Below are 26,528 nucleotides of genomic sequence, written 5' to 3'. Positions count from 1 at the left end.
ATTGTGGTCTGACTGGCATACACATTGCCAGAATTCAGATTTATCCTGATGCACCTCCTGTTTATATTAAGCAATATTGTCTTCCACTAGCATATTATGATTCGCTAGCAGAAATAAGGAATTTCAAGGAAAGCGGTATTATAAGACCGATGCACAGTTCTTATAATAATCCTATTCTTGGTATTATTAAACTGAATGGTCAATGGCGTTTATGTGCTGATCTCCGACAGCTCAATAAATGAGTATATATGTCCGGCTGGCCCATGCCATATATCGACCAATGCTTGGTACAAATGCAAGGTGCCAGGATCTTTACCACATTAGATTGCACTATCAAGGTAAGCCCTGAAGACCAATATAAATTGGCATTTACTTTGGTGATGCCGGATGCCACGGAAAGAGGAAATTTAACTTACGTGGATGATATTTTTATGAGAAGTACTTCATTTGACAAGCATATCCAAGAGATTAGGCATGTGCTTAATCAGTTGACAGAGGCAGGAGTTAAAATCTCTTTACAGAAAGCTCAATGGTGTTGTACCAAGGTCAACTTCATTGGACATGAGGTTACTTCGAAAGGCCTAAATCCCCAAAAGGAAAAGGTGGAGGCTGTGATAAAGTCTGTAAATTGAGGTCATTTTTGGGTATGATGAATTACTCACGTACGTTTATTGATAATTATGCTGAAATCAGTAAGCCACTGTTGACATTGTTAAAGAAAGATGGGGGAGGATCAGGAACAAGCCATGATTGAGCTTAAGAGAAAACTCACTCAGGCACCATGTCTTGCATATCCAGAGGGGGGTAAACGCTTTTATCTGGAAACTGGTTTTACGAATCTCAGTATCAGTGCTGTCCTATATCAAAAGCGAGATAAACTGCATAAAGTTATTGCTTATGCAAGTAAGTCCCAGTCACCTGTTTTTCATGACTGCGAAAAAGCTTTATTAACCACAGTATGGGCCCTGCAGAACTTTAGAAGTTATATTTAGGGTGAGAAAATCATAGTTGAAACGGCACGCCAACCCCTCCAATATTTACAAAGTGACAAAATTAACGATGGAAATTTATCAAACAGCTTGGATCTTGTCTAAGGGTGGCCCTTAGAAGTCCGGTATAAACAAAATAAAAAGTGTCCGGTAGCTCAAGGACTTGCATAACTTCATGATTGTGCAGCTCCTTCTCAAAAGGTAGAGCTAGAAGATGATTTCCTAGAGGAACAAAAATCTCCCCCTTATAAAACATATGATGAAGATTATTGTACTTTACTTCCATGTGTATTTTTTTTTTATGCACTTATATAGCGCCACTATATTCCACAGTGCTTTTACAGACATTAGCATCCAACTGTCCCCAATAGGGCTCAAAATCTAAGGTCCCCATCAGTATGTCTTTGGAGTGTGGGAGGAAATCAGAGCACCTGGAGGAAACCCTCGCAAACACGGGGAGTACATACAAACTCCATGCAGATGTCCTTGGCGGGATTTGAGTGCTAACCACTGAGCCACCGTGCTGTCCATGTGTATATATTGATGGAAATAAAAGAAAACTAGTGGCGGGAATTGGAATTACTTGGACAGATGAACTCCCCAATGTCTCAGTAGTATATAGTATTGGTGCTAAAAGTAGCCAAGTAGCTGAGTTAGCTGCTGTATACCAGACTGTTCAGTTTGCATTAGAGCATATAATTAAAGAGTTCATCATAGTCACTGATTCTAATTATGTATGGAACAGTTTTGTCGAATATATGCCCACATGGAAAATAACTAATATATTGCGGTCCAATAACAAACCTGTGAAACATGCTAAGTTATTTTGTGCCATAGATGAGTTAGTTCAATGTAATGGTCTAGTCCTTTATTGGAAAAAGACTAAAGATCACTCCAAAACCCAGAACATGGACAAAGAAGGTAATGATCTAGCCGATAAACTTGCCAAACAAGGGGCCCTAAATGGTGACCACGAGAACATAGATCATTTACTAGAGACGTTACACATTGAAGCTGTTACTAGATGACAAGCTAGGGCACAAACTGAAAATAATGTGGATCAGTGGAATCAAGAGTCTACCAGTGAGGATTTGATTAAGAGCCAAAAAGAAGATCCTACAGGGTATAATTTTAATTTTCTATAAACATATTGGAGATCCTAATAATAATCCCATATTGGAGAATGATTATGCCCAAAAAGAAGATCTCCGATTATTTATGAATACCAAATTGCAATTTAGTATTCAAGATGGTTTATTGATAAAAACCTCTAAAAATGGTAGTCAACAGTGGGTAGTTCTCACTACATTTAGAGGCCTGATGTTACAGTATGCCCATGATGCGCCCCTCAGCTGGTCATTGTGGAGAAAAGATTACTTATTTATTACTATGCGATTATGCTTATTGGCCTCATATGTTGAAAGATGTGCAAATTTACTGTCAAGGTTGTTTGGTGTGTGCTCAATTTCAACCAAGGTCCCACGCATCAAGCCCAACTTCAGGAAAAGGGTTTTCCATTACCATGGTCTGATATCCAGATTGATTTTATTGGTCCTGTTACCAGGTCGTCCCAAGGCAAAAAATACATGTTGACATTCACTTGTGTATTTACCAAGTGGGTAGAGTGTTTACCTGTCACGGCTGAAAAGCACTCAGACACACAGAAAAACCAACAACCAGGCTCTGAGCGAGAAGCAGGGGAAGGGTCACCTCCTAGCTAATCCCTGACCTCTCCCCCTGCACTGCTCAGCCCACAGGCAGACCTTGGTGGTAGGAATGCTGAGTCCTCGTGCCTGGGCTAATACACCCTAAATTCTCTGAGATGGTGAAAAGGGGAAATAGGAGCAGCCTGCTCGCACAAAACCTGGATGGGAGAGAAGATACCAACACAACTAAAACAGCAAACAACAATAACAGAAACCACACTTATCTTATCAGAGCTGGGACAGAAAACCTTCCTTCCTTGCTTGCTTCCTAGGCCAGACTGATTTCTATAACCCGCTCAGAGCACTAAAATTGAGAGCCATTAAAACTAATGACCCCACCCAGTGCACCTGATTGGAGGCGGATCCAGCACAACTCCAAAACAAACACTAAACATGTGCTGCTATTCTGGCCGACCTACGCACATAGTCAGAGCCGGGCATGACATTACCGGCTCGTAATAACACTGCCGAAACATGTGCTGCTTTACTTATTAATCATGTATTTTCCAGATTTGGGTTACCATTGAGAATTGATTCAGACCGTGGATCACACATTGTAAGTGAGGTAATGTCCAAGATGTGGAAGATCTTGGGTGTAAAAGGGAAGTTACATATTGCCTATTGTCCAGTATCTAGTGGATCCGTTGAACGCTATAACCAGTCCAATGTCAATGTCCTGAAGGAGTATGTTAAAGAATCAGGTAAAGACTGGGACATGAAGTTAATGTTAGTGCTCATGGCTATTACAGCCACTCCAAGTACGGCTACCAAGATGTCGCCTTTTGAACTGATGACAGGTAGGAAAATGGTACTGCTACGACATTTGCTGTATTGCACATCAGATCATAACCTGATCAATGCAGCCACAACACATCATTATGTGGAAAATTTACGACAACATCTTCAACAAGCGTTTGCTTTCGCACAAAAAAAACCTTGAGAAAGCAGCCGTAAGTACTAAAACTTATTACGATCTTAAAACCACCAAGAAGGAATTTGAGGTAGGGGATCGAGTGTATCTTTATAATTTTGCCCGGGATTGGATAAAAGAGAAGAAGTTCCTTCCGTCATGGAAAGGTCCTTATGGTATCATCGATAAAATATCACCTACAAGTCTACAAGGTGAAAATTGACATAAAAGATGGTTTCATAGAAAAATGGGTCCATGTAAATTAATTACAAGTGTGTCATCCTAGGTCACAATTAAGAATATTGGAAGGTGAAACCGAAGAAGAGATGTAATCAGTATTTTAGAGAATATGATAGATGTTTGACCTTATGATTTCTCTCAGTTCCCAGATCTTTCAGATGATGTTGTGCTTCTTCGCAAGATATTTATAAATAGCAAAGGTAGGAAATTATAAGTGTCAGTTAATAGGAATACATATTTATACTCTCATTTTCTTTAATAGAAAAAGTGACTATCAAACTAAGATGTGATCCACCAAGATGATGATGACCATTAAGGCTACAGATGTCGTTTGGAGGGTGTTAATCCTTGGTGCCTCGTTTGGGACGGAACCTGTCAGCGAACCGGTCCTTCATGATATGGAAGATTTAAGGGAAGGACCTCCTGGACCTCCTGCAAGGACCTCCTGCAAATTAAAAATATATATTTTGATGGACTTGATATTTCTTCTGACCTTTTTCCTTGTTAAGTCTAAAGTTGACACTTGACTAACGTAAGAGGTCCTTGGCTTGCAATGAGGTTTCAAAGGCGAAGGAAGCTTTTCACACACTTGGAAATTATGTAAGGGAGGTTGCATCAACTGTTTCTTTCTCTGCAGTTTTGCCTGTGCATAACCTTCAGCATGACAGAAAGATGCGCATTAAGGAATTCAATGTATGGCTTGGTGAATGGTGTCTGAACAAAGGGTTTGGCTTTGTGTCTCTCAAGGGAACGAATGTCCTCAGTGAACAGTTCAAAGTATTTGCTAAGAAGCATTTAAAATAGGAAAGGGGGGCAAAAGAGTGATAATCCAGCAGTCCGACTGCCCCCTGGAACAATGCCAGAAGATGCCAGTAGCACATAGGTTAAGAAATGACAAGCTCAGAGTCTTGTCTACAAATGCTCGCAGTTTAGTGAATAAGATCAATGAACTTGAGTCTATAATGGCATCTGAGAATATATAGGGTGGGCCATTTATGGATACACCTTAATACAATGGGAATGGTTGGTGATATTAACTTCCTGTTTGTGGCACATTAGTGTATGAGAGGGGGGAAACTTTCAAAGATGGGTGGTGACCATGGTGGCCATTTTGAAGTCGGCCATTTTGAATCCAACTTTTGTTTCTTCAATAGGAAGTGGGTCATGTGACACATGAAACTTATTGGGAATTTCACAAGAAAAACAATGGTGTGCTTGGTTTTAACGTAACTTTATTCTTTCATGAGTTATTTACAAGTTTCTGACCACTTATAAAATGTGTTCAATGTGCTGCCCATTGTGTTGGATTGTCAATGTTACCCTCTTCTCCCACTCTTCACACACTGATAGCAACACCGCAGGAGAAATGCTAGCACAGGCTTCCAGTATCCGTAGTTTCAGGTGCTGCAAATCTCGTATCTTCACAGCATATGCTGAGACCAATTTAGCAAGACCAATTTAGAGTCAGTTTGGGTTACCTTGCAGCTTGATAATCATAAGGTAACTCGTGTAGGTGTGATATATATAGACCACCTAGCCAAGTCAAAGAATTCGATGATCTACTAGTTGAGGAAATAGCTAAAATGACATTGAAAGGGGAAGTTATCATTATGGGAGACTTTAATCTTCCTGATGTAAACTAGAAAACCAAAATAGCTAGTTCTGCCAGGAGTACAGATATTCTAAATTCCCTACTGGGATTATCTCTACAGCAAGTAGTGGAGGAGCCAACCCGGAAGGAGGCCATTTTAGATTTAGTATTCACAAATGGGAATTTGGTATCTGATATTACTGTAGGGGAAAGCTTTGGATCTAGTGATCAGCAGTCAGTGTGGTACAGCGACTGAGTCACACCACACAAAAACAAAAGTTTAAAATTTTCGAAAAAATGACTTTTCTAAAATTAGATTAGTGGTATACGAGTCCCTATAAGATTGGAATAGTTTCAATGGAGTCCAGGAGAAATGGGACTACTTAAAAGTGGCATTATTGAAGGCAACAGATAATTGCATTAGGCTTGTCAGTAAAAGCAAAAAAAGGAAGAGACCACTGTGATACTCAGCAGAAGTTGCCAAAATCATTAAAAACAAAAAGATAGCATTTAGTAATTATAAAAAAAATGAGGATGACAGGCAAAATCATAAGATTAAGCAGAGAGAGGCCAAACAAGTTATAAGAGCTTCTAAAGCATAGGCAGAAGAGAAATTAGCTCAGTCCGTGAAAAAAGGCGATAAGACATTCTTCAGATACATAAATGAAAAAAAGAAACTAAAACAAGGAATTAACAAATTAAAAACGCAAGAAGGAAGGTATATGGAAGAAGATAAAGAACTAGCTGACTGCCTCAATGAATACTTCTGTTCAGTTTTTGCAAAGGAACATGAAGGAAAAGACCTCAGTTAGGAAGGAAGACTAATACATTTTTGTATGCATGTGTCTTTACAGAGGAAGAAATTCTAAGTCAGCTGTCCAAAATTAATACAAATAAGTCACAGGGGCCTGATGGGATACACCCAAAGCTATTAAAAGAGCTTAGCGGTGAACTAGCAAAACCATTAACGGATTTATTTAACCAATCACTGGTAACTGGAGTCGTCCCAAAAGATTAGAAATTAGCAAATGTTGTGCCCATTCGCAAGAAAAGTAGTAGGGAGGAATCGGGCAACTATAGGCCAATAAGCCTGACATCAATAGTGGGGAAATTAATGGAAACCATACTTAAGGAGAGGATTGTGGAACTTCTAAAATTCCATGGATTGAAAGATGATAAACAGCATGGGTTGGACATGAGAGATCATGCCAAACTAATCTTATTGATTTTTTTGATTGGGTGACTAAAATAATAGAAGGCGGAGGTGCAGTAGACATTGCTTATCTAGACTTTAGTAAGGCTTTTGATACTGTCCCACATAGAAGGCTTTGTGCGTGGACTCCCATATTGTTGAATGGATTAGGCAGTGGCTGAGGGACAGACAACAGAGGGTTGCAGTCAATGGAGTATATTCAGACCATGGTCTTGTTACCAGTGGGGTACCTCAGGGATCTGTTTTGGGACCCATATTGTTTAATATCTTTATCAGCGAAATTGCAGAAGGCCTCGATGGTAAGGTGTGTCTTTTTGCTGATGACACAAAGATATGTAACAAGGTTGATGTTCCTGGAGGAATACACCTAATGGAAAAGGATTTAGGAAAACTAGAAGAATGGTCAAAAATCTGGCAACTAAAATTTAATGTTGATGATGCAAGATAATGCACCTGGGGCGTAAAAACCCAAGAGCAGAATATAAAATCAGTGATACAGTCCTAACCTCAGTATCTGAGGAAAGGGATTTAGGGGTCATTATTTCAGAAGACTTAAAGGTAGGCAGACAATGTCATAGAGCAGCAGGAAATGCTAGCAGAATGCTTGGGTGTATAGGGAGAGGCATAAGGAGCTTCAGCATGCATGGGATAGGCATAAGGCCATCCTTCATATAAGATAGGGCAAAGGGCTATTTATAGTATTCAGTATATTGGGCAGACTAGATGGGCCAAATGGTTCTTATCTGCCGACACATTCTATGTTTCTATTTGTCAGAACTATTGGATATAAAAAGAGTCCATAGAATAAGGCTTCCTATACAGATATATGGAAATGAACATTAGGAGAAGCCATCTTGTCTGATTTTGTCAAAAGAGCAATATGAGTTCAAACCCTTTGGACTTAGAATCCGTAACTCCGAAATATAGTATTTGTGCAGAAATGTTTGTATAAGTATTCTCCTGAGAGAAGGGTCTTTAACACATATCATAAAAGTCTTTATGCCTTTACAGAGATGTATCATAAAATGCTGTTACACAGATAGGTAACCAAATAGAAATGTTCTGAGTTTTAGTTTATTTTCAGTGAATAGAAATAGGATCTAATTTAGTATTCATTGTAATGTTTATATTAACCATCCCAGGATCGCCGCACGCAGGATTGCGTCCTGGCGGCGGTACTGTTGTTCCTCCTAGACGCGCCGGCGCATCATCTCGTGAGACGCGATATTTCCTGTGAACGTGCGCAATTGCAGACAAGAATAGGACATGTTCTATAGGCTCTACAAAAAACGCAGTGTTCGCCCGATCAGGCCTGATCTTGTGCGCACACTTGCATTCAGTCCGCCCCACCGCAGTGAAAGAATTTTTTTTTCCTGATCACTGCAAAACACTGTTAAATCGCTGCGGCGCTATAAAGATCACTTTTGAGGGGCATGGCGAGTTCATAGAAGATTTTTTTCTTTGGCACAAGTTAGCGGAATTTTTATTTTATTTTTTTCTTACAAAGTCTCATATTCCACTAACTTGTGACAAAAAATAAAATCTCACATGAACTCACCATACCCCTCACGGAATCCAAATGCGTAACATTTTTTAGACATTTATATTCCAGACGTCTTCCCACGCTTTAGGGCCCCTAAAATACCAGGGCAGTATAAATACCCCATAAGTGACCCCATTTTGGAAAGAAGACACCCCAAGGTATTCCGTGAGGGGCATGGCTAGTTCCTAGAATATATTTCTTTTTTTTTTGCAGAATTTTTTTATTTTTATTTTCTCTTACAAAATCATTTTCTGCTAACTTGTGCCAAAAAGAAAAAAATATTCTAGGAAGTCGCCATGTCCCTTGGGGTGTCTTATTTCCAAAATGGGGTCACTTGTGGGGTATTTATACTGCCCTGGCATTTTAGGGGCCCTAAAGCGTGAGAAGAAGTCTGGAATCTAAATGCCTAAAAATGCCCTCCTAAAAGGTACTCATTGGAATTTGGGCCCCTTTGCACATCTTGGCTGCAAAAAAGTGTCACACGTGGTATCGCCGTACTCAGGAGAAGTAGCGCAATGTGTTTTGGGGTGTATTTCTACATATACCCATGCTGGGTGAGAGAAATATCTCTCTAAAAGACTTTTACCATTTTTTTTACAAATATTTCTCTCACCCAGCATGGGTATATGTAAAAATACACCCCAAAACACATTGCCCTACTTCTTCTGAGTATGGCGATATCACATGTGTGACACTTTTTTACAGCCTAGGTGCGTAAAGGGGCCGAAAGTCCAACGAGTACCTTTAGGCTTTACAGAGTTGCTCACAATTTAGCCCCGCTCAAAATGCAAGAACAGTAAACACACCCAACAAATGACCCCATTTCGGAAAGTAGACACCCCAAGGTATTCGCTGAGGGGCATATTGAGTCCATGAAAGATTGAACTTTTTGTCACAAGTTAGCGAAAAGGGAGACTTTGTGAGGAAAAAAAAAAAAACTATTTCCGCTAACTTGTGCCAAAAAAAAAACTTCTATGAACTCGCCATGCCCCTCACGGAATACCTTGGGGTGTCTTCTTTCCAAAATGGGGTCACATGTGGTGTATTTATACTACTCTGGCATTTTAGGGGCCCTAAAGCGTGAGAATCCAAATGCCTAAAAATGCCCTCCTAAAAGATACTCATTGGAATTTGGGCCCCTTTGCGCACCTAGGCTGCAAAAAAGTGTCACACATGTGGTATTGCCGTACTCAGGAGAAGTAGGGCAATGTGTTTTGAGGTTTATTTCTACATATACCCATGCTCGGTGAGAGAAATATCTCTGTAAAATGACAATTTTGTATAAAAAAATGGGAAAAGTTGTCTTTTAGAGTGATATTTATCTCACCCAGCATGGGTATATGCAAAAAGACACCCAAAAACACATTGTCCTACTTCTTCTGAGTACGGCGATACCACATGTGTGACACTGTTTTGCAGCCAAGATGCGCAAAGGGGCCCACATTCCAATGAGTGCTTTTAGGATTTCACAGGACATTTTTACGCATTTGAATTCCAAAATACTTATGCTTTAGGGCCCCTAAAATGCCCGGGCAGTATAAATACCCCACAAGTGACCCCCATTTTGGAAAGAAGACCCCCCAAGTTATTCCGTGAGGGGTATAGTGAGTTCATGTAAAATTTTTTTTTTGTCACAAGTTAGTGGAATATGAGACTTTGTAAGAAAAAAAACACAAAAAAACATTATCCGCTAACTTGTGACAAAAAATAAAAACTTCCATGAACTCACTATGCCCATCAGCAAATACCTTAGGGTGTCTACTTTCCGAAATGGGGTCATTTGTTGGGTGTTTCTACTGCCTGGGCATTGTAGAACCTCAGGAAACATGACAGATGCTCAGAAAGTCAAAGTGCGTAAATTCACATTTTTGCACCATAGTTTGTAAACGCTATAACTTTTACCCAAACCAATAAATATACACTTATTTCATTTTTTTTTTATCAAAGAGATGTAGAACAATAAATGTAGAGAAAAATTTATATGGAAATGTAAGTGAAAAATTTCATTTTTTTGCAAAAATTTCAGTCAATTTCGATTAATATAAAAAATGTAAAAATGTCAGCAGCAATGAAATACCACCAAATGAAAGCTCTTTTATTGAGAAGAAAAGGAGGTAAAATTCATTTGAAATACCGTGAAAGTAGTGTAGTGCAGAATTTTAAGAAATGGTCTGGTCATTAAGGGGGTTTAAACTAGGGGAGCTGAAGTGGTTAATCCTCATATAAATGGATTTAGGGTTTTTATATGATATGTTCTAAAATTGGGTGTTTTTATATAACTAGAAGTTTCATAAAGGGAGATTAATTTAGTGTTAGAATTGAGGTGGAAATTCCAATGTAGTTTCAGAGTGCTACGTCAGAGACTGTTTCTCCAAAAAGGACACAATGTCTTCATCGAGACAACGTATCACCTGAATCCTGTTTTATCACAATGACTAGGAAAGGCGTTTAGTAATGTTTAGGAGTTGTGTACCTACAAGTCCTTGAGAATAGAGGTCTAATCCTGGATACACTTTTATATTTACATTCTATTTTTTTAGAAGTTCTGTCTAAAATCCCAGTGAAAGATTATCCATTCTTCAAATTAAAAAGGAAAATATAGAAAAAAGCTACAATTGTCAAAACTTTTACATAGAGCCCTAGTGGCACCTAGTGGTAGAGTAAAAATTAAGACATGTATTACAAAATAATTGGGGGATTAACATTTATGATGTCACTAGTTAATGGTAAAACTAGACCAATCCAATTTTTGAATGGGATAAAAAGGTGGCAGGAGCTGACAGAAGGCCATCTGATCCAATCTGATAAACCTACTTGAGGAAATCATCAGAACCATCTAATGAACTAGGACTACCTATCCAGTCATCCAGGGGGATCCACCCATTCCTTGAAAACACCATTCCATTCCTCAATCTTTTCAAGGAGAACAAAAACCATCCGGGGACAAATAGGACCAGACCAGTCTATAGTCCTGAATCTTGAAACTGATTTAAGTTAGACAATACACTGGTATAGTATAAACTTTCCTATATTTTATAGGAGAACAAAAAGAAAATATATATATATATATATATATATATATATATGTATATGTATATATATATATATATATATAGATATATATATATATATATATACACAGTACAGACCAAAAGTTTGGACACACCTTATCATTCTATGAGTTTTCTTTATTTTCATGACTATGAAAATTGTAGATTCACACTGGCATCAAAACTATGAATTAACACATTTGGAATTATATACATAACAAAAAAGTGTGAAACAACTGAAAATATGTCATATTCTAGGTTCTTTAAAGTAGCCACCTTTTGCTTTGATTACTGCTTTGCACACTCTTGGCATTCTCTTGATAAGCTTCAAGAGGTAGTCACCTGAAATGGTTTTCACTTCACAGCTGTGCCCTGTCAGGTTTAATAAGTGGGATTTCATATAAATGGGGGTTGGGAGCATCAGTTGCGTTGTGGAGAAGTCAGGTAGATACACAGCTGATAGTCCTACTGAATAGATTGTTAGAATTTGTATTATGGCATGAAAAAAGCAGCTAAGTAAAGAAAAACGAGTGGCCATCATTACTTTAAGAAATGAAGGTCAGTCAGTCCGAAAAATTGGGAAAACTTTGAAAGTGTCCCCAAGTGCAGTCACAAAAACCATCAAGCGCTACAAAGAAACTGGCTCACATGCGGACTACCCCAGGAAAGGAAGACCAAGAGTCACCTCTGCTGTGGAGGATAAGTTCATCCGAGTCAGCAGCCTCAGAAATCGCAGGTTAACAGCAGCTCAGATTAGAGACCAGGTCAATGCCACACAGAGTTCTAGCAGCAGACACATCTCTAGAACAACTGTTAAGAGGAGACTGTGTGAATCAGGCCTTCATGGTAGAATATCTGCTAGGAAACCACTGCTAAGGACAGGCAACAAGCAGAAAAGACTTGTTTGGGCTAAAGAACACAAGGAATGGACATTAGACCAGTGGAAATCTGTGCTTTGGTCTGATGAGTCCAAATTTGAGATCTTTGGTTCCAACCACCGTGTCTTTGTGCGACGCAGAAAAGGTGAACGGATGGACTCTACATGCCTGGTTCCCACCGTGAAGCATGGAGGAGGAGGTGTGATGGTGTGGGGGTGCTTTGCTGGTGACACTGTTGGGGATTTATTCAAAATTGAAGGCATACTGAACCAGCATGGCTACCACAGCATCTTGCAGCGGCATGCTATTCCATCCGGTTTGCGTTTAGTTGGACCATCATTTATTTTTCAACAGGACAATGACCCCAAACACACCTCCAGGCTGTGTAAGGGCTATTAGACCATGAAGGAGAGTGATGGGGTGCTGTGCCAGATGACCTGGCCTCCACAGTCACCGGACCTGAACCCAATCGAGATGGTTTGGGGTGAGCTGGACCGCAGAATGAAGCCAAAAGGGTCAACAATTGCTAAGCATCTCTGGGAACTCCTTCAAGACTGTTGGAAGACCATTTCAGGTGACTACCTCTTGAAGCTCATCAAGAGACTGCCAAGAGTGTGCAAAGCAGTAATCAAAGCAAAAGGTGGCTACTTTGAAGAACCTAGAATATGACATATTTTCAGTTGCTTCACACTTTTTTGTTATGTATATAATTCCACATGTGTTAATTTATAGATTTGATACCTTCAGTGTGAATCTACAATTTTCATAGTCATGAAAATAAAGAAAACTTTTAGAATGAGAAGGTGTGTCCAAACCTTTGGTCTGTATTGTATATATATATAAAATTAACTATATTTCGGGTGTATAATCTGGTTTGGAATAAGGCTAGTCTGCAATTGCAGTATCATTCTGACTTTTTTCCAATCCAGGGGGATTTATACATACTGTTGAAAATTATTATTATATCACGGTATCATCTGAGTTCTGTTCTATGAATGTATGGTTGATTTTATATATATATATATATATATATATATATTTGTGGTCAAGGCTCCGGGGGAGCGCTGGCCGAAGGTGGAGAACTGGAGATGGAACCTAACTTGGCTAGTGGTGTGCCTTTAGCCATGTAATGCGGGTGAGCCAGAAAAAGGGGGCTAACCCAGGGAGTCTGAGCTTGGAGCAAGACTGGAGATGAGGGAGGGTAGGGTGGGGCACCACGCGATGCCGGCGTCTGATGGAGCAGCGAGGGAAGGTTAAGTACCCTATGCCCCTCCCACAAATGCAGGCTGGAAAACCAGCCTGCTGTACTTGTGGTCAAGGCTCCGGGGGAGCGCTGGCCGAAGGTGGAGAACTGGAGATGGAACCTAACTTGGCTAGTGGTGTGCCTTTAGCCATGTAACGCGGGTGAGCCAGAAAAAGGGGGCAAAACAGGAATTTAGGCAGTTTATTGGAGGAGAATTTACAGAACCAGACTGGAGAAGGCCCTGGCGATCTCGGCCCGTGGATGGGGGACGTAACGGGAAAAGCACGAAGACTGCCACCGTCCCATCTTCCGTATGACGTGAGCGGGCACGCCGTGTTTGGAAGCAGCAGATGCGGCTCCGATTCGGAAAGAGTGCCCGGATATTGAGGCCGCGTGAAAACCTAGCCCCGAGGCTAAGGAGCGGATGTGTTTGACGAACTGCGCGGAAGTCAGAGAGAGCACGGGAAAAGGCAGTAAGGGGCTGTCGGGAGTTCTGTCACGTAGAGCGGAGAGCAGCTGGTTGAAAACGGTTACGGGACACCAAGGGTTGAATGAATTAAAATACTCGATCTGCACTGGCGGACCGACTTGGGAGGTCTTGGAGGAAGGAAGGAAGAAAATGAAATGGTCGAGACTGCGGTGGAGCTGACCGATTGCTGGCCCTAAGTTCCGTGCCGAGGTGCAGCAGAACTCCCCAGGCCTGAGGAACCCGTAGAAGCTGAGATAGAGGGCAGCTTTGAGGACCAGGCTTTTGAAAGGGCCAAAGGGACTACCATCTAGGGCGGCCGAAATTTTTTGGAAAATGTCCCCTGTGACCGGTTGCCTGGTGGGAGCGGATGGAGGAGAGAGCTTCTGGATGCCCCTCAGGACCGCCTTGACCGCCTGCGAGGAAAAAAAGGAGGAGTGACTGGGGTGACTGACCATGTGGTGATGCTGGATCCCTGCCAGGTAGAGTCTGATGGTATTGTGGGATAGTCGTAGCTCCTTGTGGCAGTAAGCCAGGAAGGCCAGGACGAAGGAGACTTTGTCCCTGTCCCCCCTGGGGTGAAGAAGTGAGAACCGTCTGAAGGTGTTCCACCCCGTTAAATAGTTCCGGGCAGTGTTGGCTGAGAGTGACCTGCGGATGAGACCATGGGCTGCGGAGACGTACTTATCTAGTCCATTATCAAGTCTTCGAACCCTGGGGGGGTGATCCCGACTTTCCGTGCTCCCGGCATGATCTGAAAAAACAAACTAAAGTTTAGGCGGGACAGGGCATCAGCTGCGGTGTTTTTCTTGCCTTCGATGTGCCTGCAGATGATACGGAAGTTGTGTTGTAAGGACAGCCAGGTGAGCTTGCGAACTAGGCGCATGACCTTGGGGGAGCTGGATCTGCCCCTGGCGAGGATGTCGACCACTGCTTGGTTGTCTGTCATGCAGCACACCGGCTTGTCCCTCCATGACTGCCCCCAGACGTGAGCAGCCGCTACGATGGGGTATACCTCGAGTAAGGGGGAGGACTTGGCAGCCTCCTGGTCAGAAGAGACCTGCGTGGGCCAAGGACCCGCAAACCATTGGTCCCCGCAGATGGCTCCGAAACCGAGGGAAGCAGCCGCGTCAGAAAACACCAAGGGGGAGGCATCGTTCCACTGAGGAACAAAGAGGGAGATGCCATTCCAGCTGGACAAAAAGACTGACCACATGGCCAGGTCCGCCAACGCATCGCGTCCGAGGTGGACGAGGGCATGCTGATCCGAGGCTGTTGGGAGGAGTCTGAGCAGGCCAGAGGTGAAGGATCTGCCCTGGGGCATGATCCTGGCGGCAAAATTGAAGGACCCCAACAAAGATTGGAGCTCCAATTTTGACACCGTGCGGGTACCCACGAGCCTGGCCACAGAGTCCCTGAGTCTGACTAATTTGTCCAGGGGAAGGCTGGCCTCCATCTTGACGGTGTCCAGGGTGATTCCTAGGAAGGTGATCACCCTGGACGGTCCCTCGACCTTTGCCGAAGCCACGGGGACGTTCAGGCGGCTGAACAGATCGAGTAGGCTGTCCAGCCTGTCCGGGGCGTGCACCGCCTGCTCGATGAGCAAGAAATCATCCAAGTAATGGATCACCCTTGGACAGTGGACGTGATTCACCAGGATCCAGTGGAGAGCTTGGGCGAACTGGTCAAAGAGCCAGGGGCTGCTCTTTGACCCGAACGTCAAGCGGGTGGCGAAATAATACTTACCCCTCCATTTGATGCCATAGAACCTCCACAGGTGGGGCAGGATTGGCAGCAGCTTGAAGGCATCAGAAATGTCGGCCTTTGACAACCAGGCTCCTGCCCCGACCTGTAAGATGAGCTCTATGGCCTCATCCAAGGAGGAGTATTGCATTGAAAATTCGTCTGAAGGGACCAGGGAATTTAGGCTGGGGGTGCTGGATGCATGAGGAGCAGACAGGTCGTATATTAATCTCTTTTTATTTGAGGTTTTTTTGGTGACCAGACCTATGGGGCTGACCCGATACACCAGGAAGGGAGACTGAGCGAACGGCCCGATCATGAAGCCCTTCTGCAATTCGGCCTCCAACAACTCGTCCACTGCCACGGGGTCCGTGAGAGAAGACAGAAGGTTGGGGCATTCATGGGTGACCTGTGGGAGGGTGACTAACCCTGTGTGGAAACCTTCGGAGAAACCCTGCTTGAGGAACAGGACGAAACTGGGATCGTGGTGCCGTTGGAGGAGGGAGAGTAATAGGTCAATGTTGACCCCGCCTAGTCATGAGCGCTTGGCCGTGCGCTGGGAACAGGAGGACTGCGGATGGGCCCTAAAGCAAATAGAGCAGATGTGTAATGCTTTACATTTGTCATAACTGCAGAACCCCAGATTAAAATTGTTGCAAACTTGGTTCTTCCCTAAAAAGGTGATAGGTCGCCCGAGTTTGTCCGTAAGGGGGTTGGACCTTGGCGCACCGGAGCTGGTCGTTGGTCTGGCAGAAGTTGGATTGGAGATGTGGGGGCACCAGTCGGAAGCATGGAGGACAGACTGGCAGCTGGCACAAGCCGGGGCTTTCTGGCCGGCAAAATGCCTGCAAAAGAGTTCCATATCCAAGACGGCCCAGTTGGTGACATGCTGGTACTGGAGGAACGCTGCTGCAGCTTTTGCGGAAAACGACCGGTGATACTCGTAGAAAGCAGACCCGCCGTACTTGTAACCTAGCTCGGTGATCCGGTATAGGTAGGTATCTAATTCTTCCCTGCGATGGGGATGAACGGAGCACACGATGTCACGGTACAGACTGAAGGTCAGCATGAACTCGGGAATGGTGAGTTTCCTGTTAAGTCGGACGTCTTTGGATCTCAGCACCACCGATACGTCTCCGCAGGCAATTGTCCGATTTTCGACTGTGTCGTGGGTCGAGATCAGGATAGCGGCCAAGTTGATATCCTTTCCTGCTAGGATATCCCGCCTGATATTTTCTGGTACAAAGAAAGCGGGGGCGATGTCGGGAGTGCCAAGACTTGTACCTGGTGGGTTGGTCCGGGAAGTGGAAGGAATGGCTTCGGCCTCCGCCGGGGGAGGAGATGCGGAATCCTTGTTCTCGATGACCTGGAGTCGTGCGTCGATGCCCGAAATCGAGGATGCCAGATTGTTTATGGTTGCGTGGAGCTGGGTCAATGATAGCTGGATGGTCGACATGGAGACCAGGTCTTCGGAGGTTCTGGGTGGTTCAAGGGCCCTGGGCGATTCAGGAAAGAGCAGGCGGTATAGCTCTGCCTTTCGAGCTGATGCGGAGTAACGGATCCCCTTCTTTTTGAGTTCGGTGATCAACTTGGGGATGGTCCAGTGCCTGTATGAAGCACGGCTGGCTGCCTCGGAGATTGCCGACTCCGGGATAGACATCGAGTCTTCAATGTCAGACACGTGGGACATGGTATCGGAAAGGATGGCCCTCGTTAGAGCTGGACCCTGTTGGGAGGATCTCAATTGAAATGACAAAACCCATGCAAATAACCCCACGGAAAATTATTATATTTTTTATTTTATTTTTTCTTACCTGGAGTCAAGAGGAATTGGGGTGGAAAAAAGGGGGACCTGGGAGCAATCACAAGCCCGGGAAAATTCACGAAGAGGGTGAGACCTCGCAACCGCAACCTGGGACGTGTAAGTGAGGCAGAATTTAACAGGTACCTGCGTGAAGAGGTACGCCGAACAACATTTCTGAAAACGGAACTTACGCAGATGATGATCAGGAAGAACGAGACCTGCATGAGGGAAGAAAAATGACAACCTGAGCGGGCCAGGAGTTAACGAGAGTGATGGATTGTGCCGAAAAATCGGACTGGAGACCCCGGGGTATCCCGGGAGCTGGTTGCTGGGTCCCGAAAAAACGAGACCGAAAGCCGAGATGCCCCTGGTGACGAGGCCTCGGCTGGGTGTCAACGTGGAATTTTACCATGGTGGCCGCCAGCGAGGCGACATGACCCGCGCATGACGGCGACGGAGAGCCAACGGGACCCGAATGAGAGAGGTGAAGAGCCTGAACTGACCGTGATGGCAGGTTGAAGCCGAAAAAGCGTGACAGGACAGTGGGGAGGGAGTTGACATGGATGGACAAGGACAGGTGAAGGACCTGACGGGACGACTGAACAACATTGAGTGACAGTGGGAGAGTCAGGCGACCGGCCCTGAACATCCGTGCGGATCGTGAAGGAGACAAAACTGAGCCTAACAATCAAGGGGACATGACGAAATCTGACCGTATCGGGCGCCCGGACATGAAGGGTAACAGAACATGACGAGAAAGCTGAAAAAACAGGTGACAGGACACGAGAACCTCAAAAGGTGACAGGACATGAAATGAACCTGAAGTGTCAGGTGAGAAGGCACGAACGGACCTGAACATGACAGGCGGCAGGACATGAAACGAACCTGAACGTGTCAGGTGGCAGGACACGAAACGAACCTGAACGTGTCAGGTGGCAGGACACGAAACGAACCTGAACGTGTCAGGTGGCAGGACACGAAACGAACCTGAACGTGTCAGGTGGCAGGACACGAAACGAACCTGAACGTGTCAGGTGGCAGGACACGAAACGAAACCTGAACGTGTCAGGACACGAAACGAACCTGAACGCATCAGGTGGCAGGACACGAAAAACAAACCTGAACGCATCAGGTGGCAGGACATGAAACGAACCTGAACGTATCAGGTGACAGGACCCGAACAACCTGAGAAACATGGAGACAGGACACGAGAGAGAACAAGAACGTATCTGGAGGCGGGACAACGAGGTGAAGCTGAATGGCTCAGGTGACAGGACCTGAAGAGAACCCGACCGGATCAGGTGACAGAACACGAAGAGACCCTGAACGGATCAGGTGACAGGACACGAAGAGAACCTGAACGAATCAGGTGACAGGACATGAAGAGAACCTGAACGAATCAGGTGACAGGACATGAAGAGAACCTGAACGAATCAGGTGACGGGACATGAAGAGAACCTGAACGGATCAGGTGACAGGACCTTGACGGGACAGGGTGACAGAAAACGAAAAATTTTTTTTTTTTTTTTTTTTTTTTTTTTTGCCAGGAGCAATGGAACGGGTGGGGGGGGGGGGGGGGGGCTGGTGAGGGTGAAAAAACACGCCTGTGCCGTGCAGCGTGCCAGGAGCCAGGAAGGGGGGCCTGACTTGCCCAGCTGGACCGTCCTGGGCAAGCTCCCCCTACCACAGCTCCGACACCGGAACCGGGGTGCACCTCTGAGGAGTGATGGCGTGCTCCGGTGGTCACTGCCCCTGCCGGAGACTACCTGGCCCGTCAGGGGAGTTGTTCCTGGCAAAAAGGTGTGCAAATTGAAAAACGTGCAGGGTGGAAGCAATAGGCGCCTGTCTCCACAGTCCCTGTGCCGTATTGGACCGCACAGCGCCCCCTGTAGGCCGCCCCGGGCCAGGAGGAGGAGCTGGTGTTGCCGGTGCGCGTTCCCGCAGCATGCTGCCGCCAGGTCAGATTGCGTCATGTGCAACAAGCAAATCATGATGGGAAAAGCAACATGACAACAGTTTCAGCTGGTTGCTAGGGCAGGCCCTGCTGCGGGGACGGCGACAAAACCCCCGCTGCTGCCCGCGGCCCCCCCGACGCCCGGCTGCGGTGGCCATTTGAACCGAGGATGGCGCACTCGAGCCTGACGAGGGTGCCGGACGTGGGAGGGGCCGGGCGGAAAAACAGCAGGGGGTTGCAGGATGGGTATGCCGCGCAGAGATGAGGAACAAAATGTTTGAAGAAGCGGGCCCTCCGGTGAGCGAGGTGAAACGGAGGGGGAGGGGGTCATGAGACTGGGGCCGGCCGGCCGGGCGTACCGACGGGCGGCAGTACGGAACTGGGCCCAAGTAGCTTACCAGAGGAGAAGAAGGACGCCGCCGCTGCTCGTCTGCACAGGGAAGGCCGGAAACCGGAAGTCGCACCCGGATGACGTCACCGAACACGAGAATGCACCACGCGATGCCGGCGTCTGATGGAGCAGCGAGGGAAGGTTAAGTACCCTATGCCCCTCCCACAAATGCAGGCTGGAAAACCAGCCTGCTGTACATATATAAAAATCTGACTTGAGTTTCATCTGAGACATCTGTCGGCTGAGAGAAATCAGGTATCAAAATAATTTAAAATATATTGTAGGGTATTATCACAATAAGGAATTGTAAGGAATATACATATATCCTCTAGGTTATTTTGGCTTTCTTAAAAGGTTGCATATCATTAATTAATTGTCATAATCTTATGGTCACCGATTTTATATTAGATTAATTTGCACTGTATTATTATTATTTTAATAAATATATATTTTGATGTACCACTGCCTTCTTTTTGTCGTCAAGATCACAAGCTCTTATTGGCTTGGTCTTTATGATAATAAGTTATAATCGCCTCCTTTAGGCCTTTTTCACACTTGCGTTGTCCGGATCCGGCGTGTACTCCACTTGCCGGAATTACACGCCGGATCCGGAAAAACGCAAGTGTACTGAAAGCATTTGAAGACGGATCCGTCTTCAAAATGCTTTCAGTGTTACTATGGCACCCAGTCTTGGTTGCCATAGTAGGAGCGGGGGAGCGGTATACTTACCATCCGTGCGGCTCCCGGGGCGCTCCAGAGTGACGTCAGAGCGCCCCAGGCACATGGATGACGTGCCATGCGATCACGTCATCCATGAGCCTGGGGCGCCCTGACGTCACTCTGGAGCGCCCCGGGAGCCGCACGGACGGTAAGTATGCTGCTCCACGCTAAACTTTACCATGGCTGCCAGGACTTTAGCGTCCCGGCAGCCATGGTAACCACTCTAAAAATTGAAACGTCGGATCCGGCAATGCGCTGAAACAACGTTTAGCTTAAGGCTGGATCAGGATCATGGCCTTTCAATGGGCATTAATTCCGGATCCGGCCTTGTGGCAAGTCTTCAGTTTTTTTGGCCGGAGCAAAAAGCGCAGCATGCTTCTGTATTTTCTCCGGCCAAAAAACATTCCGTTCCGGAACTGAAGACATCCTGAACGGATTTCACTCCATTCAGAATGCATTAGGATAATCCTGATCAGGATTCTTCCGGGATAGAGCCCCGACGACGGAACTCTATGCCGGAAGACAATAACGCAGGTGTGAAAGAGCCCTTACAGATTCTAATTTATTTACATAAAGCACATAGACTGGTAATCAAAGCAGTATAAATATTCTGACAGTCCTTAATAAAATGTATAGTTAGAGGGGTTCAGTCTTGTGTGTTAAGAGACCACTACAGAAACAGATTTATGAATATATGAAAGAAACGTACATTTACACTTTGTATCTGTCACACCTGAGCTGCGGCTGTCAAATTTAGCTCTGGAATGTCCATACTTTCTGCTAGAAATTGGTTTCTAGCTTAACATGGTTTTTATTTCTTCACTATATATTGTTTGGTAGTTATTAGAATGCCACAAGTTATACTGCAGAAGCAATACATGGCCAAATGTATGTTCAAGGCTCTTCTAATTAGAGGTTTTGTTGTTTCAGCCACATTCAATGAGTCAGATTTACTAATCCTGTAAATGGTGTAAACATAGACATGCTGTCTAGACATGCATCGGGCTAAATGATAAATTAGATGCATGGCTTGACGCTCGTTTAACTTATTCTAACTATTGGTTCGCTTAGTTTAAAACAGAATATTACACCAGACATTTGTGCTACACTTTGCACATTAGGTCATACCTCTTTCTTGTGAAACCACTCCCCATGTCAGCTACAGATCATTTCTCCAATTTAAGCCAGAATATAGGTACACACATCATCATCTATAGAAATCTGCAGATTTCCAAACTATGAAGCAAATAGATACATATACAAACTAATAGGCCATACTGAAAAGTTCAATGAATTTCACATAATTACCAGACTTTGGCCATATACCAGGAGATCAGAAGTTAAATTATGTTTGTGGTAGATATTCACTGGAATTAAGTGGAGTCAGCTAAACTATGAGCAGCCCAGACCACCACTGCCCCTACATCAAATTTTACAATTTGTATGGATGTTTCCATCAGACCCATGGGGCTTAGATGCTTACTGCAACTACATTCAAACTTCCCCTGAGGCTATATTCACATGGGCAAAATCTGCCACTGATTCAGCAGTGAGAAATGGTCGGTTTCCACTGTGAAATCCACATTCAAAACACCACCACCAAGTTCCTATTGACTTCCGTGTTGAAAAAAAAATGACTGAGAAGTAGTATGTTTTTTCTGTGAAGCAGATTTGATGGGAAATCAATGGGAACGGGGTAAAGTACATTGATGAGTTGGAGGCTTCAAAAAGACCTGCTTTCAGCTGATGATTCTGCTACTGATTTGCCACAGATTTTACTGTTTTGGACCTTGCCGTGTCTAAATAGCTTCACAATGGTCATGCATCTAACATGAATAGTCCTCTGTTCTAATAATTGCGGTGAAAACTGATTCCAGCATATAAAGGCAACAGGCAGTACTATTGTATCTTACCATTGGAATCCCGCTGATCAGGGTTATAGACTAGTCTACAATTGTCCCGATCATCTACGATACCATCATTGTCATCATCTGAATCACAGGCATCTCCTCTTCCATCCTTATCATGGTCTGCTTGGTTTGCATTAGGTATGTAGGGGCAGTTGTCCAAATTATTTTGGTAACCATCATCATCAATGTCTTCATTGCTATCACACTGGTCTCCCACAAGGTCATTGTCCACATCAGTCTAGAAGTAAATCATCATTACAGCATAGTCAATCACAGTTAGGTATACAACAGGGAGCTACTGTAGTATATTTAAGTGTGAAAGAAACATCCAAATAAAAATGTGTAGTATAATTTCAGTTTCTTTTTATCTAAAGTACCAAATTATTTACATTTTATTGTTAATTATTAATTTTATTGTATATTTTCACACCATTTTTAATTTTAATATCTTAAAGGGAAATGTTAACTTGATTATCCACTATTAACTGTAATACTACATGAAAAGTACAGCTGGCACTGACGCCTATTGGTACTTTATATGTCTATACTCAACTCAGTTTCCGTGTTGTGTGACTGCAAAATCCGCTGTAACACATTGCCAGAGCTTGCCCATATAATGGAGAGTCCATGCTCATGAGTACTCTCAATGTCTTACATTGGGACTTTTTGGCAGCACAGCAGAAGCATAGACAAGTACAATCTTTGTCGGATGCCGACCAGAGGACAGAGGAGCTCTTTCTAACCATTCAGATACTGCTCTCGCTATTGACCGTGGCATCTGAGGGGTAAACTGCCAGGATCAGCATTAATTCCAATTGTGTTTGTAATAGCCACAAGAGATTGTGTAGGCCCAGCTCCTGAGCCAGAGACATAGCCATGACACACTATTATGGCATGGAGTGAGAAAGACCCTGCTTCCATGACATAATAGTACTAAATAGGGGATTGAGTGCATGGTATCTCCTATTGCTAGCAGCATTGCTGTTCCAGCAGCAGCAGTGCTGTTCCAAGCACATTTTCCACTGGTAATATATAGTGGTCAAACCCTATAATGAAAGCTGAAGTTTTATAAATTTATATATCAAGCATATATCATGCAAGTATTAAGAAAAACTGCACAAAAAACAACAATTACATTTTATATACCATGTTTTTCACCCCCCCCCCCCCCCGACACAAAGTAGGGGAAAAATGTAATTGCGTTTTATGGGTTGAATACTAATAAATGTTTCCTTTATTCCATTACACTTCCATATCTGGAAAATACTTTCGTAAGGGCACTTGTTCCCAATAACTGACATGCAAACAGAAAATGACAAAAAAACATTAAAAAAACACTTGTTTAAATCATTGGTTGTATTTTGCACTAGGCTGTGGGAAAGACCTTTAACCAATTCAAGTAAAGGTCATTTATCTCCCTTCCTAACCATTCGAATTGTACATTTTTTAAGTGACATATGGGGATTTTCTATTTTTAGCATTTTTTTTTTTTCAATAAAATAATGACATTCGGAAAACTGGCTTCCAGCTCATGTTTTTTTTTTTTGCCTTTCTCTTGATCAACTTGGAGGATAACTGGCTGAACTGGATGGATGGACAGATTTTTTTCTTTTCAACTTTACAAACTATGTTACTATTACCAGGAAAAATTTTGCCATTTTTTGTTACTAGCACAATATGCAACTAAAATATATATATTTTTTATTATGTCCCCTTTCCATAATGGTCATTTTGATATATGGCATGTATGGGTTATCGTTGGCAAGGGGCGAGGCTAGAAGCTGCTGTGTGGTGTTTTTTTAAATTTATTTTACACTTTGTGTTTCCCCATAAGGTCATACAAGACCTTTGGGGGATACGGAACGTTACACTTTCAATTTTTTTTTGCTGATTTCTCCTGTAACTGGGGATGAAATAGTAGCTCCTGGTCCAGGGGAAATGCAGCAGCTGAGAGTTTGTACAGGGCCGTACAGCCTCACTGCAGAGCTGATCTAGCTTTGCCCGGCTATTATATGACTGCTGGGACCAAAGCAGAAAGTGTCACGGTTAAAATTCATCTCTGTCTTCATTATAGGAAGTACTGCTGTCAATATCAGCAGGCTCTTCTCTCACACAGCTGCACGACTAGCATGCAGGTGCAAAAGTATGTTTAAAAATGTTCATGCAGATATATATATAGATATAGCAAAAAGAAAAACTGCAGCACATCTGATGTGGTGAATGAAAGAAGTGATCTTTTATTCACCCGTGCAACATTTCAGTCCGCTTCCTGGGACCGTTATTATAACGGTCCCAGGAAGCGGACTGAAACGTTGCACGGGTGAATAAAAGATCACTTTTTTCTTTTACCACATCGGATCTAATGCAGTTTTTATTTTTGCTACATGTGTGGACAACTGGTTGCGTCTGTACCGCACTCCAGATTTACATTACGGTTGGTGCTGCCTTAGACTTCTCTCTAATATATAAAAGAACAGCACCTCCAGACAGAATCGCAGGTGCAAGCTACCAAGGCAACAATGTATAAAAACACAAAAAAAAGTAGCAGCACACTACTAAATGCACTAAGACTGGGTGAACAGGTGAATGTGTGAACAGGGTCAAATACATGATGCCTATACTTACTATTAACCCCTTAGGGACCCATGACGTACCGGTACAGCATGGATCCCGAGTCCTTAAGGACCCATGAAGTACCGGTACGTCATAGCTTTAATTTGCGATTCCGGCGCCGCAGGGGTTAATTGGAACAGGATGCCGGCTGAAATAATTCAGCCGGCATCCCGTAACAACGCAGGGGGGGTCATTTGACCCCCCCGTATCGGCGATCGCAGAAAACCGCAGGTCAATTCAGACCTGCGGTTTTCAGCGTTTCCGGTCCATTTGGGTCTCCAGTGACCCGATGAACCGGAAAAAGACTGCAATCGGTGGCGTGATTACACACCACCAATCGCAGTACGAAAATTTGAAGAGGCGGTGCTGGCACTGGTGCTGAACACCGCTGTCCAGGGTGCTGATTGGTGCAGGGGAGAGAGGCGCGAGATTCAAACTTCCTGCACTCCTCTCTCCCCTTCTCTTCCTGTCCAGCACTCTCACCGTGCAGCACTGTCCAGCACCAGCTCCTGAGTCCCCCCTAATCGCCATCCATCACCCTCCTGCACCCATCGCCATCCAGGTAGGTTAGGGTCAGTGAGTTAGAGGCACCATTAGGAAGGAAAAGAATGGAAAAGTTAGTTAGGAAAAAAAAAAAAAAAAAAAACTTTTACCCTAAACTTTCTTTGATCCATCTATCAGACCCCAGACCCCCCTGCCACTTGACACCCCCCCAGCCCCCCACCATCACCAGCCCCCCTCACAACCCCCTCCTCACCATCAGCCCCCTTACCACCACATTTTTTTTTTCTGCGTGCGCTGACTGTCCGGCACTCTTATTGTCGGCCACTCTTAGACCCGACCGACCACCCCACCGCTGATCAGCGTTGTACCGCTGATCAGCGTTGTACCGCTGATCAGCAAGTTTGAATTTTTAATTTTTTTTCCTAACACTTGCCCATTTTTTTCCCGGACTTTTTAGTACGCGAACACCCGTTGCCCCCCCACACACGCACATATACACGCACACACACCTATGGCCCGCCGGATGTTCTCGGCCGAGGGGGCATACGCCCAGATTGCCTCCGACTCCGAGAGCCCCAATGACGTTCCTTTTGTCATCCGCATTCTCCTCATCATCATCTGATGATGATGAGCCCCCAAGGCGGCGGAGACGCCGCCAGGCGGAGCCAGGGGCCCCACATGCTAGGGATCCTGTGGCCCACCCTAGTACGAGCCACCCTTGGGTTCGTACTGGTTTCCCGGCCCACCAAATAAGTCCACTGGAGCCCCCTGCCGATGATCTTAGCTGGTGTCCCCCAGTGGACTTTGAGCCTGAGATTCCGGATTTTGCTGGTAATCCTGGAATCCAGATTCCCACAGTGGGGTTTACTGAACTTGACAATTTTTTTTATTTTTTTTCAGTAACCCACTGGTGAATCTGATGGTGGAGCAGACGAATCTGTACGCCCAACAGTTCATCACTCAAAACCCTGACTCATTTATGGCTAGACCTGGTGGCTGGACGCTGGTCAGTGCAGCCGAGATGAGGACATTTTGGGGCTTCGTGCTGCATATGGGTCTA

General features: G+C 44.3%; 1 protein-coding gene across 1 annotated transcript in view; it reads right to left on the bottom strand.

Annotated features, from left to right (window-relative positions):
• THBS2 (thrombospondin 2) overlaps window positions 1-26,528 on the bottom strand; it is a 232,807-nt gene that overhangs the window by 82,872 nt on the left and 123,407 nt on the right. Inside the window, exon 17 of the mRNA XM_044289074.1 lies at window positions 22,355-22,589. Within this exon, the coding sequence (XP_044145009.1) occupies window positions 22,355-22,589 (235 nt within the window). The remainder of the gene's footprint in view (window positions 1-22,354; window positions 22,590-26,528) is intronic.

This window comes from Bufo gargarizans, chromosome 4, assembly GCF_014858855.1.
Source record: "Bufo gargarizans isolate SCDJY-AF-19 chromosome 4, ASM1485885v1, whole genome shotgun sequence".
Taxonomy (NCBI): domain Eukaryota; kingdom Metazoa; phylum Chordata; class Amphibia; order Anura; family Bufonidae; genus Bufo; species Bufo gargarizans.
This window is presented reverse-complemented; position numbering and strand designations above follow the sequence as displayed.